This window comes from Taudactylus pleione, unplaced genomic scaffold (genome assembly GCF_031769625.1).
Source record: "Taudactylus pleione unplaced genomic scaffold, aTauple2 ptg000027l, whole genome shotgun sequence".
NCBI classification, from domain to species: Eukaryota; Metazoa; Chordata; class Amphibia; order Anura; family Myobatrachidae; genus Taudactylus; species Taudactylus pleione.
In genome coordinates, this window is record NW_028284429.1 from 159,514 (window position 1) to 181,581 (window position 22,068).

Consider the following 22,068-nt stretch of genomic DNA (forward strand, 5'->3'; position numbering starts at 1 on the left):
TGCGCAAGAAGCTGGATATCCGCAGTAGGGTAGCACCACTCCTCTCTTTCTTCCCTTTCAGTTATGGAAGCATAAGTATGATTACTAATCTAGGAATATCTAAACCTAAATAGATATTAGAACGAGGGGTGAAATGGTTTAGAAATAAGTTAATTCATAAGGATCAGTGCATCTTCAACCTCTTAGTATGAACTTAGATAATTTGAATATTTGGACGAACATTGGGCTAATGGTACGCTGGTGAGGTGGCACTTCCCCCTTGCTACGCCTCCCCCGGGTACAGAACATTGGGCTAATGGTATGCTGGTGAGGTGGCACTTCCCCCTCGCTATGCCTCCCCCGGGTACAGAACATTGGGCTAATGGTACGCTGGTGAGGTGGCACTTCCCCCTCCCCCTCGTTACGCCTCCCCTGGGTACACAACATTGGGCTAATGGTACGCTGGTGAGGTGGCACTTCCCCCTTGCTACGCCTCCCCCGGGCGCACACTTATTCTTTATTTAACATGCTCTTTTTGTGGATCATTTGCAGCTTTCCGCTCATTGTAAGTTTAATATTCTCGTGCCCTGGACCAAGGACTTCTATTTATAACGTCTAGTCCCTGGACATCTCTTTCCTTTTGATGTCTTTTTCTGTTTATGTAGCAATGTGCTGTATCCATTATATTTTTACAATGCCAAGAGCTTCAATCAAAAATATTTTTTAAAAGAATTAGTAGCCGCCACAAATAAGGTGGTAAGGTGTAACACAATATTGCATAACATAAAAATATAGCATGGGGTGTTGGGGACACCAAGAGGTGTTGCCTCTGGGAGGTGTGAGGTGGGGTCGGGCTGGATGAGGGGTGGTGTGGTGCACACTTCTTGAGGTTCACGCGGCCGGTACACATCGCAATGTGTAAAGCGTAGCCTCCTCACGGGGTGATGTTCGGCACCAAAACTCTTAAAGAGCTCACTATTGCGGTAAACCTCGAAGACAACCTTGAACAGTTGCCCAGCCACCATCAGTTCTCATAAACCACCATAAGTAAAGGATTGGGACATGTCAAGAAGATATTCAGTGGAGCTGTCATGGACACAATTAGATCACAGACCTCCCTAGCCATTAGCTGAGTGTCATACATGAGACAGGAGAGAGATAGGAAGGAGCAGGCCCCGTCTCCTGTGATGGTGACAATGGTGTGAGCAGCCATCTCCCCTGTAATATTCAAAAACTCAATTGCCTTGTTCGAGAAAATTAAAAATAGAAATAGAAAGAAAGTGAAGTATCAAAATGGAAATAACCTAAGGGGCATATCCAATTAGCCACGGGGTTTCACCCGCGGCTAATATTCGGGCAAAAGTCCTGCGACGTGGGGATTAGCTATACAATTAAATAGCTTTTTCCCCACATCATTAAAACAGGTTTTCCGCGCGAGAACTGCGGAATCAGTGTGTTACAGGACCATCGCGACCATCGGGCTTGCGACGAGACCCTTGTGGTCTTCCGCAAGCCCGGAGTGCTTTTGGCTCTATCAGAGCCAAAAGCACTCCCACTGACATCACTAGTGATGTCAGTGGGGCTGGCCCCAGACGGTAGGCGTTCCCATGGGGGCATGCCGTCACTCACTATCGACAGCACTCCCCCTTTGTAGCGAGACCTGGAGCGACGGCTTGGCCGTCGCTATCCAGGTCTCGCGCATGCGCATGACGGAGCCAGCTCCCTCGTGCGCATGCGCACTGGGCCAACATCGGCCCGCTTGGGAACGCCTCCGTCTGGGCAGCCACGCCCCCGGCACACCCACCAAAGGGGGCGTGCTGCCAATCACCATCGACAACACGCCCCCTTTGGTGCGAGACCCATAGCGACGGCTTGGCTGTCGCTATTCGGGTCTCGCGCACGCGCACGACGGAACCCCCACCGTCGTGCGCATGCGCACTAGGGCAACATCGACCCGCTTGTGAGTGCTCAGCGCTCGCGAGCGAGTCTGAATCAGGCCCTGTGCTGCCACCCAACTGTCACTCCAAATGCTGCCAAACATCACTGGCAGTTGGTGTGGCTTCCCTATTTGAATATTGAACTGTGCTGCAGCTCCTCTTCTAAAGCCGTCACTGGACACAGCACACTTGGGAGTCGGGACATGTTGCTTTGTAACCCAATCACCTCGACCAAGAGGAAATATTTTCATCCCAAGGGGTCGAATTTAGAAAAATCCCTGCTTAGTATGGCTTACGTCATGGAAGGAATGTACTCCCCGAATTTAATGTTTCTAAGTTAAGGGGTCTGGGCTGGACATGGATGAGTCAGTCAGGACATGTTATACAGTATATAGGGCCCCATTTATTAATGACCACAATTGCAATGTGATCTGGGTATGACATTACCGCTCATGGCTGCATTGCAAGATGCGACCCTATAGCTGGAATGTGTCATCCGGCACACGCAGGGATCCGAAAGAAGCCCATACCTGCGATGTGCCCGGAGAGCTGCCGTAGCTACTGCTCATGCGCACGCTGACTGCACATGCACGGCCGCCATTGCCAGGGAGGGTACCGGAGGAACCCTCTACCAGCTAATTACGCAAAGTGTAGCCCATAGGCTACAGTGGCTAAATGGGGAGACGGGACCTGCGCGCGCCCGAAAAGGAAGCGTGGCCTAATTAGAAGGGGTCGTGGTCTGATGACACGCCCCCATTTACATCACTAATGGGGCGTGCCCAGCATCTCCGAGATGCTGGGCAGCCCCCGGGCTTCCCCCCCGTACGCTGCGTCTATTCTAGCTCTGCATACACGCTGCTCTGCATAGCAGAGCAGCATGTATGCTTCCCCCAACTTCCCCCCCACTGCGGGACAATGCGGCCCGCGGGCGGGACAGCGGAACAGTCCCAGAAAAACGGGACTGTCCCGCTAAATGCGGGACAGTTGGGAGGTTTGCTAACGCCATTGTCAGATTTTGCGGTCCCTCCTTTATACATCTGGGGAAAATGTAATATTTGCAGTCAACCCCCAAAAATTGGTGCTTTTGGGGATATATCCGCAAATATACAATGATAAATGGGCCCCATAGTGTATATCTCTATATAAAACAAAGGCCCTGATTCAGAGCCGGACGCTCTGACCAGAGCGCTCGCTCTGAATCAGGGCCCACCTCCATAAATATGGAGCGTCCTCCTGGACGCTCGTATAGCTGTGGGTCACCACCCACAGCATATACGAGCGTGCAGGATGATGGCCGCGATGGTCTTGACCATCGTGACCATCGCCACTGCGAGCAGAAGCCTGCGGTTGAGTTTCTCAACTGCAAGGCCAGGAGTGATTTTGGCTCTATCAGAGCCAAAATCACTCCCACTGACATCACTAGTGATGTCAGTGGGGCCGGCTTCTGACGGTAGGCGTTCCCTTGGGAACGCCTCCGTCTGGCAGGCACGCCCCCGGCACGCCCACCAAAGGGGGCGTGCTGTCAATCAACATCGACAGCACGGCGTCCTTCGCTCGTCGCGTCTCGCGCATGCGCACGACGGAGCTCCCTCCGTCGTGCGCATGCGCAGTGCAGACCATCGACCCACTTGCGAGCGGACAGCCGCTTGCGAGTGGGTCTGAATCAGGGCCTATATACCCTACCGTATATACACTATATACCCTACCATATATACACTATATACCATACTACATATACACTATATACCCTACCGTATATACACTATATACCCTACCATATATACACTATATACCATACTACATATACACTATATACTATACTACATATACACTATATACCCTACTGTATATACACTATATACCCTACTAGTATATATACACTATGGGCCTGATTCAGAGCCGGACGCTCTGACCAGAGCGCTCGCTCTGAATCAGGGCCCACCTCCATAAATATGGAGCTCGCGAGTGGGTCTGAATCAGGCCCAAAGTCCCCAGTTTTTCACTGAACAGAGGGTCTGATTCACAGCTGGACGCTCTTTCAGAGCGCTCGCTCTGAATCACTGCCAGCCTATTGTATTTTTAGAGCGGCCTCCTGGCCGCTCGCATAGCTGTGGGCGACCACCCACAGCTAGTGCGAGCAGCCAGGATGATGGTCGCGATGGTCAAGACCATCGTGACCATCGGACTTGCGACGAGACCCTTGTGGCTGAACGAACAGGAGGCACCTCCCATGGAAGTCAGCGCCCTTCTCATACAGGGGTACTATAAAAGTATCCTTTTACCTCCCAGTCTGAGCAAGTGCCAAACTTTATGACTCATACAAGTTCATATTAAATCCAGAGTTAGGACCTGATTCGTAAGCGGCCGATCGTTCGCTCTGAGCGATGTTTGCCCAACTGCGCATGCGTACGGATCGTTATATGCATGCGCAAACCAGTCAGTGCAGTCGAAATTCATGTGCTCGCAAAATAGCGAATGCCTGATAATTTGAGTGACAGAATGAGGCGTATGTGGGTGGTAACGGGGGAAGGTGCTTGAAAACGGGGAGTGGAGATCCGAACACAGGCGTGCTTAAAGGTCAAAACGGGCGTTTTATGGGTGTGCAGAATTAAAACAGCAGCGTCATTGACCACGTCACTGGGTTATTTTATAGCCAGAACTGCTCGCAAAATTGTGGTAGCAAAAGCCAACCCCAAGAATAGCGAGCAGTTCATACGCTGGTCGATGTACTCGATTAATCTAATAAATAGCGGACATGACATAGGATGCGAGCGGCCAGGGGGCGTATTTTAAAAAAAAACGACCGCAAGTTTTGTTCGCTCGTTCAGACCTAGAGGCATGAACAGACCGCAAAGAGCGAACGGTTGATTTGAATAGCCACCCCTATTTTCTGGACGAGCGAGCGCTAATTGTGTCCGGCTCTGAATCAGGCCCTTAGTCCTTTTTGAAGTGACCATATATATTAGTCAGCCCCCTGTGTTTGCATGCAAGGGCTAAACTAGAACTTTAGGGGCCACATAGCAAGATCTTAATAAAACATACATTTGCCCCCACACAGAGCCCATTCATGTTATGCCACAGAGAGCCCATTCATGTTATGCCACAGAGAGCCCATTCATGTTATGCCACACAGAGCCCATTCATGTTATGCCACACAGAGCCCATTCAGGTTATGCCACACAGTAGTACCCCTTATACACATTATGCCAAGCAGTAATAGTGCCCCTTGTATATTATGCCACACAGTAATGCCCCTTACACATTATATCACACAGTAATGCCCCTTACGCATTATACCACACAGTAATGTGCTTTAGAGCTGTGCGAGCGGCCTGGAGGCCGGAATTAAAAAAAAATAGGGATGCCCTGATTCAGAGCGAGCGCACGCAAATAGCGTGCGCCTCTGAATCAGGCCCATAGTGCGTATATTGTATGGTATACAGTGTATATACAGTATGGTATACAGTGTGTATATACAGTATGTTATACAGTGTATATACAGTATGGTATAGTGTATATACAGTATGGTATACAGTGTATATATGGGTATGGTATACAGTGTATATACAGTATGGTATGCAGTGTATATACAGTATGGTATATAGTGTGTAAATACAGTATGGTATACAGTGTATATACAGTATAGTATATAGTGTGTATATACGGTATGGTATACAGTGTATATACAGTATGGTATACAGTGTGTATATACAGTATGTTATACAGTGTATATACAGTATGGTATAGTGTATATGCAGTATGGTATACAGTGTATATATGGGTATGGTATACAGTATATATACAGTATGGTATGCAGTGTATATACAGTATGGTATATAGTGTGTAAATACAGTATGGTATACAGTGTATATACGGATATGGTATATAGGGCCTGATTCAGACCCGTTCGCTAAGATGCGTACTCTCGCTGCTGCCGATGGTATGCAGTGTGTATGCATCGTGCGCATGTACATACCTTAGTGAAAGGTCACAATGCGTACGCTCGCTGCACATAGACAGCCCAGCAGAGTGAGTGACAGGAGAGGCCGTGTGTAGGTGGTTACAGGAATTGGCCATTAAAAACGGGGGAGTGGAGGTACAAATGCAGGCGTGCCTGAGCATCTCACCGGCGTTTTAGCGGTGTGCATAATTATAGGACAGCGTCATAGTACACATCACCTGGCTGGTTTTTACACCAATGTGCTCACAGTGCTTGCGGCAGGGTATGGTCAACCTCAAGCGCTGCGATAGCATCCGATGTTACCTGATGTACCGATGGTTGCATAGACTTCCAGGACATGACGTGCACAAGTGGGCGTCTTAAGACAGGCTGGTGGGTGTCTGCATACACTATGTGATCGCTCTCTAAGAAATACTGGGCGTGCTAATGCATTGCTGTGCGATAGCACTGCCTATACAATTTGCATACACACCGTGCGGGCGATCGCATCTAGCGAGCGGCTATGAATCAGGCCCATAGTGTGTATATACAGTATGGTCTATAGTGTGTATATACGGTAGGGTATACAGTGTGTATACAGTAGGATATATAGTGTACATACAGGTATGGTATAAAAGTGTATATACGGTATGGTATACAGTGTACATACAGGTATGGTATACAGTGTATATACGGTAGGATATACAGTGTATATACGGCAGGGTATATAGTGTGTATATATAGAAGGGTATATAGGCCCTGATTCAGACCCACTCGCGAGCGGCTGTCCGCTCGCAAGTGGGTTGATGGTCTGCACTGCGCATGCGCACAACGGAGGGAGCTCCGTCGTGCGCAAGCGCGAGACGGGACGAGCGAAGGACTTTCCTTTGCTCGTAGTATCTGATCTGATAGAGCCAAAATCACTCCTGGCCTTGCGGCTGAGAAACTCAACCGCAGGCTTCTGCTCGCAGTGGCGATGGTCAAGACCATCGCGACCATCATCCTGCACGCTCGTATATGCTGTGGGTGGTGACCCACAGCTATACGAGCGTCCAGGAGGACGCTCCATATTTATGGAGGTGGGCCCTGATTCAGAGCGAGCGCTCTGGTCAGAGCGTCTGAATCAGGCCCATAGTGTATATATACTAGTAGGGTAGTGTATATGTAGTATAGTATATAGTGTATATGTAGTATGGTATATAGTGTATATATGGTAGGGTATATAGTGTATATGTAGTATAGTATATAGTGTATATGTAGTATGGTATATAGTGTATATATGGTAGGGTATATAGTGTATATACGGTAGGGTATATAGTGTATATGTAGTATGGTATATAGTGTATATATGGTAGGGTATATAGTGTATATACGGTAGGGTATATAGGCCCTGATTCAGACCCACTCGCAAGCGGCTGTCTGCTCGCAAGTGGGTCGATGGTCTGCACTGAGCATGCGCACGACGGAGGGAGCTCCAACGTGCGCATGCGCCAGACGCGACGAGCGAAGGAAAGTCCTTCGCTCGCTCTGTCTGATCAAGGGGGGCGTGCTGTCGATGGTGATTGACAGCACGCCCCCTTTGGTGGGCGTGCCGGGGGCGTGCCTCCCTGACGGGGGCGTTCCCACGGGAACGCCTCCCGTCAGAAGCCGGCCCACTGACATCACTAGTGATGTCAGTGGGAGTGATTTTGGCTCTGATAGAGCCAAAATCACTCCGGGGCTTGCGGTTGAAAACCTCAACCGCAGGCTCCGGCTCGCAGTTTCGATGGTCGCGATGGTCAAGACCATTGCGGCCATCAAACTGCACGCTCGTATAGGCTGTGGGTGGTGATCCACAGCTATACGAGCGTCCAGGAGGACGCTCCATTTTTATGGAGGGCGGCCCTCATTCAGAGCGTGCGCTCTGCTCAGAGCGTACGGCTCTGAATGAGGGCCATAGTGTATATGTAGTATGGTATATAGTGTATATGTAGTATGGTATATAGTGTATATATGGTAGGGTATATAGTGTATATATGGTAGGGTATATAGTATATATATGGTAGGGTATATAGTGTATATGTAGTATGGTATATAGTGTATATGTAGTATGGTATATAGTGTATATATGGTAGGGTATATAGTGTATATACGGTAGGGTATATAGTGTATATGTAGTAGGGTATATAGTGTATATACATTATGTTATATAGGGCCTGATTCAGAGCCGCTTGCAAGCGGCCCGATGGTATGCGAACGCGCATGCTTTGTTCTGCGCGTGCGTGAACTACTCTGTGCGATCGTAAACCGCTCGCTCGTCAAGCAAAGACAGCCCAGTGAAATGAGTGACAGGAGAGGACGCTTGTGGGTGGTAACAGGGGCAGGACACTAATAACTGGGGTGCGGAGGTGCGAACGCAGGCGTGCCAGGGTGTTTCAAGGCATGCATAATTAACAGGCAGCGTCATAGTACACGTTACATGCCTGTGTTTTACACTGAAGTCCTCGCAGTGCTAGCAGTAGATTAAGGCAACCACAAGCGCTTGCGTTAGCTTCCGATGGTCCTCGATGTACCAATGTTTTAATACACTTCTTGGAGATGACGTGCGCTAGTGGGCGTCTCAACATATACGCTATACTGCATACACAGAGCGATCGCTCGCACAGCCAAAGTGGGCGTGCTAATGCCTTTCCGAGCAAGCGCCTGCCATGGTGTCACTTTGCCAAATTTCCATACGCTGGATGCGAGCGATCGCATCTATCGAGCGGCTCTGAATCAGGCCCATAGTGTATATATAATATAGTAGGGTATACAGTATATATAGTATGGTATACAGTGTATATAGTATGGTATACAGTGTATATATAGTATGGTATACAGTGTATATATAGTATGGTATACAGTGTATATACAGTATGATATGCAATGTATGTACAGTATGGTATACAGTGTATATACGGTATGGTATACAGTGTATATAGTATGGTATACAGTGTATATATAGTATGGTATACAGTGTATATACAGTATGATATGCAGTGTATGTACAGTATGGTATACAGTGTATATATAGTATGGTATACAGTGTATATACAGTATGGTGTATATAGTGTATATATAGTATGGTATACAGTGTATATACAGTATGATATGCAGTGTATGTACAGTATGGTATACAGTGTATATATAGTATGGTATACAGTGTATATACAGTATGATATGCAGTGTATGTACAGTATGGTATACAGTGTATATAGTATGGTATACAGTGTATATACAGTATGGTATACAGTGTATATAGTATGGTATACAGTGTATATACAGTATGGTATACAGTGTATATATAGTATGGTATACAGTGTATATACAGTATGGTATACAGTGTATATACAGTATGGTATACAGTGTATGTACAGTATGGTGTATACAGTGTATGTACAGTATGGTATACAGTGTATATAGTATGGTATACAGTGTATATAGTATGGTATACAGTGTATATAGTATGGTGTACAGTGTATATACAGTATGGTATACAGTGTATATAGTATGGTGTACAGTGTATATAGTATGGTATACAGTGTATCCTATAGATTGTAAGCTTGTGAGCAGGGCCCTCTTACCTCTATGTCTGTTATTACCCAGTTTTGTTCTATAAATGTTTCCAATTGTAAAGCGCAACGGAATATGCTGCGTTATATAAGCAACTGTTAATAAATAAATATACAGTATGGTATATAGTGTATATGTAGTATAGTATATAGTATATATATATATATATATAGCATGGTATATAGTGTATATATAGTATGGTATATAGTATATATATATATAGCATGGTATATAGTGTATATATAGTATGGTATATAGTATATATATATAGTATGGTATACAGTGTATATATAGTATGGTATATAGTGTATATATAGTATGGTATACAGTGTATATACAGTATGGTGTATATAGTGTAATATATAGTATGGTATATAGTGTATATATAGTATGGTATATAGTGTATATATAGTATGGTATATATAGTATGGTGTATATAGTGTATATATAGTTTGGTATATAGTGTATATATAGTATGGTATATAGTGTATATATAGTATGGTATACAGTGTATATATAGTATGGTATATATAGTATGGTGTATATAGTGTATATATAGTATGGTATACAGTGTATATATAGTATGGTATATATAGTATGGTGTATATAGTGTATATATAGTATGGTATATAGTGTATATATAGTATGGTATATAGTATATATATATATAGTATGGTATACAGTGTATATATAGTATGGTATATAGTGTATATATAGTATGGTATACAGTGTATATACAGTATGGTGTATATAGTGTAATATATAGTATGGTATATAGTGTATATATAGTATGGTATATAGTGTATATATAGTATGGTATATATAGTATGGTGTATATAGTTTGGTATATAGTGTATATATAGTTTGGTATATAGTGTATATATAGTTTGGTATATAGTGTATATATAGTATGGTATATAGTGTATATATAGTATGGTATACAGTGTATGTACAGTATGGTATACAGTGTATATAGTATGGTATACAGTGTATGTACAGTATGGTATACAGTGTATATAGTATGGTATACAGTGTATATACAGTATGGTATACAGTGTATATAGTATGGTATACAGTGTATATACAGTATGGTATACAGTGTATATACAGTATGGTATACAGTGTATATACAGTATGGTATACAGTGTATATAGTATGGTATACAGTGTATATACAGTATGGTATACAGTGTATATACAGTATGGTATACAGTATATATAGTATGGTATACAGTGTATATAGTATGGTATACAGTGTATATACAGTATGGTGTATATAGTGTATATATAGTATGGTATACAGTGTATCCTATAGATTGTAAGCTTGTGAGCAGGGCCCTCTTACCTCTATATCTGTCTGTTATTACCCAGTTTTGTTATATAAAAGTTTTCAATTGTAAAGTGCAACGGAATATGCTGCGTTATATAAGCAACTGTTAATAAATAAATATACAGTATGGTATATAGTGTATAGTGTATATAGTATGGTATATAGTGTATATATAGTATGGTATATAGTGTATATATAGTATGGTATATAGTGTATATATAGTATGGTATATAGTGTATAGTGTATATAGTATAGTATATAGTGTATATAGTATGGTATATAGTGTATAGTGTATATAGTATGGTATATAGTGTATATATAGTATGGTATATAGTGTATATATAGTATGGTATATATTGTATATAGTAGGGTATATAGTGTATATAGTATGGTATATAGTGTATATATAGTATGGTATATAGTGTATATATAGTATGGTATATATTGTATATAGTAGGGTATATAGTGTATATATAGTAGGGTATATAGTATATATAGTATGGTATATAGTATGGTATATAGTGTATATAGTGTATATATAGTAAGGTATATATTGTATATAGTAGGGTAAATAGTGTATATAGTATGGTATATAGTGTATATATAGTAAGGTATATATTGTATATAGTAGGGTATATAGTGTCTATAGTAGGGTATATAGTGTATATATAGTAAGATATACAGTGTATATAGTATAATATATAGTGTATAGTAAGATATACAGTGTATATAGTATAATATATAGTGTATATATAGTAAGATATATAGTGTATATAGTATGGTAAATAGTGTATATATAGTAAGATATATAGTGTATATAGTATAATATATAGTGTATATATAGTAAGATATATAGTGTATATAGTATAATATATAGTGTATATATAGTAAGATATATAGTGTATATAGTATGGTAAATAGTGTATATATAGTAAGATATATAGTATATATAGTATAATATATAGTGCATATATAGTAAGATATATAGTGTATATACAGCATGGTATATAGTGTATATATATACTCATAGTATGGTATATAGTGTATATAGTAAGGTATATAGTGTATAAATAGTAAGATATACAGTGTATATAGTATAATATATAGTGTATATATAGTAAGATATATAGTGTATATAGTATAATATATAGTGTATATATAGTAAGATATATAGTGTATATACAGCATGGTATATAGTGTATATAGTAGGGTATAGTGTATATATAGTAAGATATACAGTGTATATAGTATAATATATAGTGTATATATAGTAAGATATATAGTGTATATAGTATAATATATAGTAAGATATACAGTGTATATAGTATAATATATAGTGTATATATAGTAAGATATATAGTGTATATAGTATGGTAAATAGTGTATTTACAGCATGGTATATAGTGTATATAGTAGGGTATATAGTGTATATATAGTAAGATATACAGTGTATATAGTATAATATATAGTGTATATATAGTAAGATATATAGTGTATATAGTATGGTAAATAGTGTATATACAGTGTATATAGTATAATATATAGTGTATATATAGTAAGATATATAGTGTATATAGTACGGTAAATCGTGTATATATAGTAAGATATATATAGTGTACATAGTATGGTAAATAGTGTATATACAGCATGGTATATAGTGTATATATATACTCATAGTATGGTATATAGTGTATATAGTAGGGTATATAATGTATATATAGTAAGATATACAGTGTATATAGTATAATATATAGTGTATATATACTATAGTAAGATATACAGTGTATATAGTATAATATATAGTGTACATAGTATAGTATATAGTGTATATAGTAGGGTATATAGTGTATATATAGTAAGATATACAGTGTATATAGTATAATATATAGTGTATATATACTATAGTAAGATATACAGTGTATATAGTATAATATATAGTGTACATAGTATGGTATATAGTGTATATAGTAGGGTATATAGGGTATATATAGTAAGATATACAGTGTATTTAGTATGGTATATAGTGTATATATAGTATGGTATATAGTATATATATAGCATGGTATATAGTGTATATACAGTATGGTATATAGTGTATATATAGTATGGTATATAGTGTATATATAGTATGGTATATATTGTATATAGTAGGGTATATAGTGTATATATAGTAGGGTATATAGTATATATAGTATGGTATATAGTGTATATATAGTAAGGTATATATTGTATATAGTAGGGTAAATAGTGTATATATAGTATGGTATATAGTGTATATATAGTAAGGTATATAGTGTATATACAGTATGGTATATAGTGTCTATAGTAGGGTATATAGTGTATATATAGTAAGATATATAGTTTATATAGTATGGTAAATAGTGTATTTACAGCATGGTATATAGTGTATATAGTAGGGTATATAGTGTATATATAGTAAGATATACAGTGTATATAGTATAATATATAGTGTATAGTAAGATATACAGTGTATATAGTATAATATATAGTGTATATATAGTAAGATATATAGTGTATATAGTATGGTAAATAGTGTATTTACAGCATGGTATATAGTGTATATATATATACTCATAGTATGGTATATAGTGTATATAGTAAGGTATATAGTGTATAAATAGTAAGATATACAGTGTATATAGTATAATATATAGTGTATATATAGTAAGATATATAGTGTATATAGTATAATATATAGTGTATATATAGTAAGATATATAGTGTATATAGTATAATATATAGTGTATATATAGTAATATATATAGTGTATATACAGCATGGTATATAGTGTATATAGTAGGGTATAGTGTATATATAGTAAGATATACAGTGTATATAGTATAATATATAGTGTATATATAGTAAGATATATAGTGTATATAGTATGGTATATAGTGTATATATAGTAAGATATACAGTGTATATAGTATAATATATAGTGTATATATAGTAAGATATATAGTGTATATAGTATGGTAAACAGTGTATTTACAGCATGGTATATAGGGTATATAGTGTATATATAGTAAGATATACAGTGTATATAGTATAATATATAGTGTATATATAGTAAGATATATAGTGTATATAGTATGGTAAATCGTGTATATATAGTAAGATATATATAGTGTACATAGTATGGTAAATAGTGTATATACAGCATGGTATATAGTGTATATATATACTCATAGTATGGTATATAGTGTATATAGTAGGGTATATAATGTATATATAGTAAGATATACAGTGTATATAGTATAATATATAGTGTATATATACTATAGTAAGATATACAGTGTATATAGTATAATATATAGTGTATATATACTATAGTAAGATATACAGTGTATATAGTATAATATATAGTGTATATATACTATAGTAAGATATACAGTGTATATAGTATAATATATAGTGTACATAGTATGGTATATAGTGTATATAGTAGGGTATATAGTGTATATATAGTAAGATATACAGTGTATATAGTATAATATATAGTGTATATATACTATAGTAAGATATACAGTGTATATAGTATAATATATAATGTACATAGTATGGTATATAGTGTATATAGTAGGGTATATAGTGTATATATAGTATGGTATATAGTGTATATAGTAGGGTATATAATGTATATATAGTAAGATATACAGTGTATATAGTATAATATATAGTGTATATATACTATAGTAAGATATACAGTGTATATAGTATAATATATAGTGTACATAGTATGGTATATAGTGTATACAGCATGGTATATAGTGTATATAGTGTATACAGCATGGTATATAGTGTATACAGCATGGTATATAGTGTATATAGTGTATACAGCATGGTATAAGCAGTCTGTGCCTGTGTAAGGAGGAGGAGAAGAAGGAGAATGATGATGATAGTGGAGGAGGAGGAGGAGGAGTAGGGACTGGGGGAGGAGTAGGGACTGGGAGGGGCAGAGTAGGCACAGTAGTAAGTAGCATTAGTCTTCCTCTCTAGTCACCGGGACGGGGTGTCGGAGTGGGCTCGGTGTGGGGGCACCGGCGGGTTATTGGCAGCAGCCGCCCTCTCTCCGCTCCCCGGGACCGGGCACCGCTGGGCACAATGCTGCGCTCCGGGAAGAAGGAGGAGGAGACCCTCATCGAGATGTCCGCGGCCACTGACGGTGAGTGAGCGGGGGGGACACGGGCAGCTATTGGGGTGAGACCCCCGGGGTGACGCCTCACAGGCAGGGTGCTATGGTGCCAGCTCCCCTGCCCTCCTCCTGGCACCGTCACTATAGTATGTTATAGTGTCCATGCCGCCTGTATACTGTATTATAGGCTACATCTGGCCTGTCTCACTGGCAGCATGTGTGATATTCTACATTACTGACAGCATGGGCTATGGGCTGGCACTGGGGATGTATGGGGAGCTGCTGCCCCCCTGATGTATGGGGAGGTGCTGCCCCCCTAATGTAAGCTGCTGCCCCCCTGATGTTTGGGAGGTGCTGCACCCCTGATGTAAGGGGAGGTGCTGCCCCCCTAATGTAAGCTGCCCCCCTGATGTATGGGGAGGTGCTGCCCCCCTAATGTAAGCTGCTGCCCCCCTAATGTAAGCTGCTGCCCCCCTGATGAATGGGTAGCTGCTCACCCCCCTAATGTAAGCTGCTGCCCCCCTGATGTATGGGGAGGTGCTGCCCCCCTAATGTAAGCTGCTCACCCCCCTAATGTAAGCTGCTGCCCCCCTGATGTATGGGGAGGTGCTGCACCCCTGATGTAATTTGTGCCCCCTGATGAATGGGTAGCTGCTCGCCCCCCTAATGTAAGCTGCTGCCCCCCTAATGTAAGCTGCTGCCCCCCTGATGTATGGGGAGGTGCTGCCCCCCTAATGTAAGCTGCTGCCCCCCTAATGTAAGCTGCTGCCCCCCTGATGTAAGGGGAGGTGCTGCCCCCCTAATGTAAGCTGCCCCCCTGATGTATGGGGAGGTGCTGCCCCCCTAATGTAAGCTGCTGCCCCCCTAATGAATGGGTAGCTGCTCACCCCCCTAATGTAAGCTGCTGCCCCCCTGATGTATGGGGAGGTGCTGCCCCCCTAATGTAAGCTGCTCACCCCCCTAATGTAAGCTGCTGCCCCCCTGATGTATGGGGAGGTGCTGCACCCCTGATGTAATTTGTGCCCCCTGATGAATGGGTAGCTGCTTGCCCCCCTAATGTAAGCTGCTGCCCCCCTAATGTAAGCTGCTGCCCCCCTGATGTATGGGGAGGTGCTGCCCCCCTAATGTAAGCTGCTGCCCCCCTAATGTAAGCTGCTGCCCCCCTGATGTATGGGGAGGTACTGCCCCCCTGATGTAAGCTGCTCGCCCCCCTGATGTAATTTGTGCCCCCTGATGAATGGGTAGCTGCTCACCCCCCTGATGTAAGCTGCCCCCTAATGTTGATGTATGGGGAGCCGCTCTCCCCCTGATGTAAGCCGCTCGCCCCCCTGATGTAAGCTGCCCCCCTGATGTGCACCCAAAAGTCAGGTGCTACGAGAAGTTGCCAAGTTTCAGGAATCCTGAATATTAGTAAATCCTATTATAAATAAAATCCTATTGAGGCCTGTGCTCATCGGTCAGGATGTAGATGTTGCTGGTACACAAGTATTACAGCTTTTTATGTTTTGCAGAACATACAGATGTGTCCACACTCTGACTTCAGTCGCACCAAACAGACCCTCTCGGCGCGCCAGGACACTTGTATATCTGTGTGCAGCTGAGCCTGATTCTGTATATGAAGTGCTGCGAAGCAGCGGCCGCGGTTTATTCACGCGCCACGTTCTGCTGTACTTCATGTGTAAAACTCATTTTTATTTCAATTAAAGTCGCTACTCAGCGTCCTTAATACACACTGTGAGTGGTGTTTCACTGCGTCTGGGATGCGAATATTACGCCAAATTTAAATAAGACGCTGAGCTACACCCCTTGCAGCGGATCAGTTGCGCTAGGCGTCTTGCGTAGTATGGCGTATTCAGGCCAGGTGTATTGGGACACATCTGTAAGCTGTAAGATCAGTGTCCTGTTTATTCTTTTTCCCTATGGGGATCTCCTGTATACAGATATTTGTGTGTTCTGTTGGCTGTTTCTCTATAAGTGGATGTGGCCTATCGGCAGAGCAGACAGCTGGAACGGAGCCTGTGTCTGTAAATCATCCGTGGGGCCTGTATGACACACACCAGCCATTCATAGTGTGTGAGAAAGTGAGTGCAGTTGCATAGAGCTCTGAATCATAAGTAAATAGCATACCTTGCAGCGGTGAAAACTGCTGATGTCACCGGTGAGCGCCAGCAGTGCCGGGCTGGGTATGCATCTCTCAGGCATGTAATGCTAATTTACCTGCCACAGGTAATTCTGCTGCTGTGTGTTGCTGTGACCGGATTACCTGAAGTACTGGCGCTAATTACAGAAAATCTATGTTGATGTCTTAATTAAATAAAAATATACGTAGTTTTCTCTCATTAAAGGGAGTTTTATACCCAATAAGGCTACTACTCGGGAAGGACAGTAGAAATGGTCTGGAGATGGCCCTATCCCATTATTTATTTATTACCAGTTATTTATATAGCGCACACATATTCCGCAGCGCTTTACAGAGAATATCTGGCCATTCACATCAGTCCCTGCCCCAGTGGAGCTTACAATCTATATTCCCTACCACATGCGCGCGCACACAGGTTAATTTTTGTGGGGAACCAATTAACCTACCAGTATATTTTTGGAGTGTGGGAGGAAACCGGACTACCCGGAGGAAACCCACGCAAGCACAGGGAGAATATACAAACTCCACACAGTTAGGGCCATGGTGGGAATCGAACCCATGACCTCAGTACTGTGAGGCAGTAACGCTAACCATTACACCCATGGATTTTGCGTTCATCATTTATCCGTACTAATGAAGGCCGGTCGGATCGGCGGTTGTTCAGCTGTACGGATGGATTGGTGGTACAATGAGAAGTCTTACTGTCCATCCATCAGCCACACGCCCCCTTCCTCAGCCAGCTTACAGTGGTAAATGGAAATGGTCCTCACTGTTGGTGGTAAGGCCGCTTTGTAGATGTAAATACTAAGTTCCCTGAAATGTGTGGATACCATAAGAGGTTACATGGGTGTTATTGTGCCCGTTTCCAGCCTGGTATGCTGCAGTGTTTAATGGAAATTTGGTTTTGCTACAAGAGGAGGGATCAGTGATCCTTATGTTTACCTTCTTGGCTGATCACTATGCAAAGTAAGCACAATGGGCTTCAGGCATAATGTTACTATTCATTTAGTCTAATGTACGTCTGTGCTTGTTACATCCCTATTTGTAGACGGCTAATAACCTGGGCACGGCTAATAACCTGGGCACGGCTAATAACCTGGGCCTGGCATGTTGTTAGGTGACTGTTGCGTTGTGTAGCTGCCTCAGTTCTGCTGTTGGAAATCTGTACCCGCGAATGATGGCAGCTTCTGATGCACCTGGACTAAAGGAGAGCTTTGACCGCCCAGGGAAATAGCTGCTAATGGGCATATACTCGCCCGCCAGCGTTTCTATAACGATCAGTACCCCCATCAGGGGTGTTGGTGGAATTGAGGCCTGGAGTACCTGGGGGGTGGGGAGGTTAGTGAGAGGCCATTGAGCTGTAGGTCAGGGTCACACACCTGGATTTCCTGTCAGGTGACGTTTAGAGCTGATCTCCGAAAGTGAAGATGTCAGTCAGATAACTATTCACAGACTTTGGGGAATTTTCTCTAGTTTTCGAATTATTATTACTTTTAATATTACTATTATATATTACTATTAAGTTAATGAGAGAATTTTCGCCTTTTATCTTTCAGCAGCCGTTTCAACTTCGGTATAAATGGGGTGATCTTTGGTACGCTTGTGCACACCTTCTGTCCCGTCACTGTTACCTCACTTGTTCTGTGATGGCTCCTGGCTTGGTACATCTACCTCGCTGCCCCCAGGGCACCATATACCCGCAGTCATGACTGGGCTTCACAGGCAGAGCTGAACCTCCTCTGCCATACCGAGCGTGACCCTTCCTGGGGTGAGAATATGTAAAACCGGGCAATAGCGGCTCTGCCGGCACTTTCTGGCTAAAGCCCCCTCTCTGCGCGTGAGACAAAGGTGCAGGGTCTGGACAGCTGGCGGCAGAGGGCTGAGCCCCCCCAGTGCAGTACCAGAGGTGTAGGGCGCTCCGAGTTCTCCTGTCTTGTCTGATAAACGCTGGGTATCGTGGTAGGGGAGCGGGTGTCGCTGTATAATTTAGGGTTAAGGTGAGTTCTTATTTAGCTGAACTGTTGAGGTTAGTGTTGTGTACCTGTTGCGGTGCCTTTGGTCCACAAGGGATCTAGTGTGTGTGTGTGTGTGTGTGTGTTGCAGTTTAATAAAAAAAAATAGGATAACTATAGCGGTTAGAATATCGCAATGCCGGTGATAATGGCGCAGGTCAAAATAAGGTTTATGGCGTATTGTAATAAAAAAATATATAGTGCAAAGACTGTGTCTAATGTCACAGGACGTCGGATGGCGTCACAGTGCAGTGTACATATAACGGGCGTTGCCTGTGTTTTATTAACATTGCTGAGTACCATCCATACACACTGATAGATCTATATCTATGTACTAAAGTATCTGAGATAGCACAATAAGCCACATTATCACTTTGCGCAGTGAATGAGGAGAGCAAGCTGATAAATGATATAGATTATAAAGAGTAGGCGGGAATTCTTAATCAGATTTTCTCGCATTGCCATGGCGATAGGATAAGGAATCCTAGTTTATCAGCAAAAATCTATTTTATGCTTCAAATCTTTAAAAGTGACCTTTAATAGTGTACCTCTCACGTGGACTCTGTGGCCTGAACCCATATTCCCCTGTCCATGAGCTACAGCTACCGAGGTATGAGGCACCTATATATTTTTTTATTGCAGAATGTCTCATGGCTGATCACGTGATCTCCTAGTGATCTGACCGAGTACAACGTGGGCAGGTGACCCCGCCTCTGGCGCTTACGGGGTGCCTGTACCCTAAAACCGCTTTCCCTTTTCTCTTACTTTTTTTATCGTTTTCTGGTAACTGAGGAATTTTCGACAAATTATCAGAATTTATTTTTCGCAGTAATGATCCGGATTTAATGGGAACTTTAAGGAGAAGTAAAAGTCCCTTCATAGTTCCTCCTTTATAAGTTACATATTACTGTCCCCTGTAAGTGACTTTGCTTTTAGTTTTCCGTTGTGCATTATACTGTTTGCAGATGGAGCAGTTATGTAGCTGGAAGTGTGCGTAACCCTTGCTGTAAGGGCTCGATGTTCTGCGGCTTTCCTGCAGTCAGAGGGTTAATCTGCCCCCTCCCCCCGGTAGGCCCCTCCCTTGCTGTGTAATACATGTATTTTTAGCATTAGAGGTGGTCCCCTCCCCTTGCTGACTACTACCCTCCTCTCACTTATACTTCGTTATATGGAGAAGGAGACACTGTGCCAAGCTGCATGGGCAGGGCTGCAGTGTAGATGCCCGATGGAGAAGGAGACATACTGTGCCAAGCTGCATGGGCAGGGCTGCAGTATGAATGTCCGAGGTGCTGTATAATGTATATTGAATACATTAAATATTAAATGCACTATAGGTTAGTGCTGTCTCCTGCTCTGAGGCTGCACAGACAGCTGTCTGTGACCGAGAATTTCTCGCCAATAAACGTTACATAAATAGAATTACTGCCCCGTTCCGGCTAAGACCTGCTCTGGAATTTTGTGCATTTTGGTGTCCTATTCTCCCCCCCCCCCAATTCCAATTAGGAATAATAAGTTTATTATTATTCCTAATTGTCTGGATAACATATTGTTTTCCTTTTATATGACGCGGCTGCCGCATGTATCCAGCTGCTATTTTGCAGAACTAAAAACAGTCTCCAAGGTTACATGGAAATACGTCTGGGTCACGTCCTTCTGTCTCTTCCCACAGCAATTCGTCTGCATGTCCGACCCGGCGCCCCCTCCGTTACAGGACCGGGTATAAAGCTGGGGGGCTGGTCCGAAGCCCCAGCCACGGTTATTGGTCCCTTCTTTGATATTTAATTTTAGGGCGTTGAAAATTGTAAAAACACAAAACCCCTTTATAAAGGATTCCTGGTGCGAGAGGGAGGCGGGGAAGTGACTGGGGCAGGGTGCAGGCCCTACGTACTGATTCAGAGATGGGCGCTAATGCGATCGCAGCTGCGTTTTCTCATGGTACGCAGCCGTGATAACATACTAATAGTCCCAGAGATCGACATCGCTTGCCTGCGCAAATAATGCACATCGAGCAGCCATCTTGCCCTTGCTGCTGGTCTGACTATCCGCAAACACTGCAGCTCTCCTGACGCGCATAGGGCGCTCACGCTGCGTTGGAGATCGCAATGGCTAATATATGCGCGCCCGTGTAACAGCGTTTAAACAGTCAGACATGCCTATTTTTTTTCTGACCCTTTCCTCGTTACCTTCCCCAAACGCTGACCACCTGTCACTCACTCTGCGTATGGAACCACTGTGTGGGCGTAATCGCAAACCTATAGCACCGCATACGCAGTGACTTATACATATGCGCGATAGCAAACAGTTGATGGATCTCTGCATCAGGCCCTAGGCCCGACGTCACATGCAGGAGAGACGGCCATATGCACCTAGTGATTGCTGGCCACAGTATGGCTGCCTGTCTGCAAGGTGTACAGGCCGTGGGGGCGATTTACTAGCTCTGGAGTCATTGAGCCTGTTCATTGCATAGTAAATCAGAGGAGGAACACAATGGCGGGCAGACAGCCGCTCTCTTCATGAAGCACATTCTGAAATAGTCTTAAATCTTGTGCTATTGCAGTTATTCTGAGCAGTTATCATGTAGCAGTCTCCTATCTCCTGTTCCGGTGACCCTGTGTGTACATTGGGAGACAGTAATCACCTGGACAACATTGCCTGCAGGTAGGGGACAGGTGTGCTTATTGTTTAGAGACCTGTGATTCTTGTCACTCCGTCTCGCCTGCTCAAGTGGGCGGAGGTTCTGGGTATACATGATCTATTTAAACCACAGGGTATGTGTGCACCTGAGTATAGGAGACTGCGCTGAGTAACGTGATATGTGACACCTGTGTATCTGTGTGCTCCTGAGTCTGTATATGGAGACTGCGCTGAGTAATGTGATATGTGACACCTGTATATCTGTGTGCTCCTGAGTCTGTATATGGGAGACTGCGCTGAGTAATGTGATATGTGACACCTGTATATCTGTGTGCTCCTGAGTCTGTATA

At 42.5% G+C, this 22,068-nt stretch overlaps 1 protein-coding gene across 10 annotated transcripts in view; it reads left to right on the forward strand.

The window, feature by feature from the left end:
* The first annotated feature begins 14,746 nt into the window (after positions 1–14,746).
* Positions 14,747–22,068, forward strand: part of ANO5 (anoctamin 5) — a 73,048-nt gene continuing 65,726 nt past the window's right edge. For all 10 annotated transcript variants that reach the window (XM_088451768.1, XM_088451772.1, XM_088451773.1 and 7 more), the window contains exon 1: positions 14,747–14,962. In XM_088451768.1, coding sequence (XP_088307894.1) covers positions 14,902–14,962 — 61 coding nt within the window. In that variant the 5' untranslated portion in view covers positions 14,747–14,901. The remainder of the gene's footprint in view (positions 14,963–22,068) is intronic.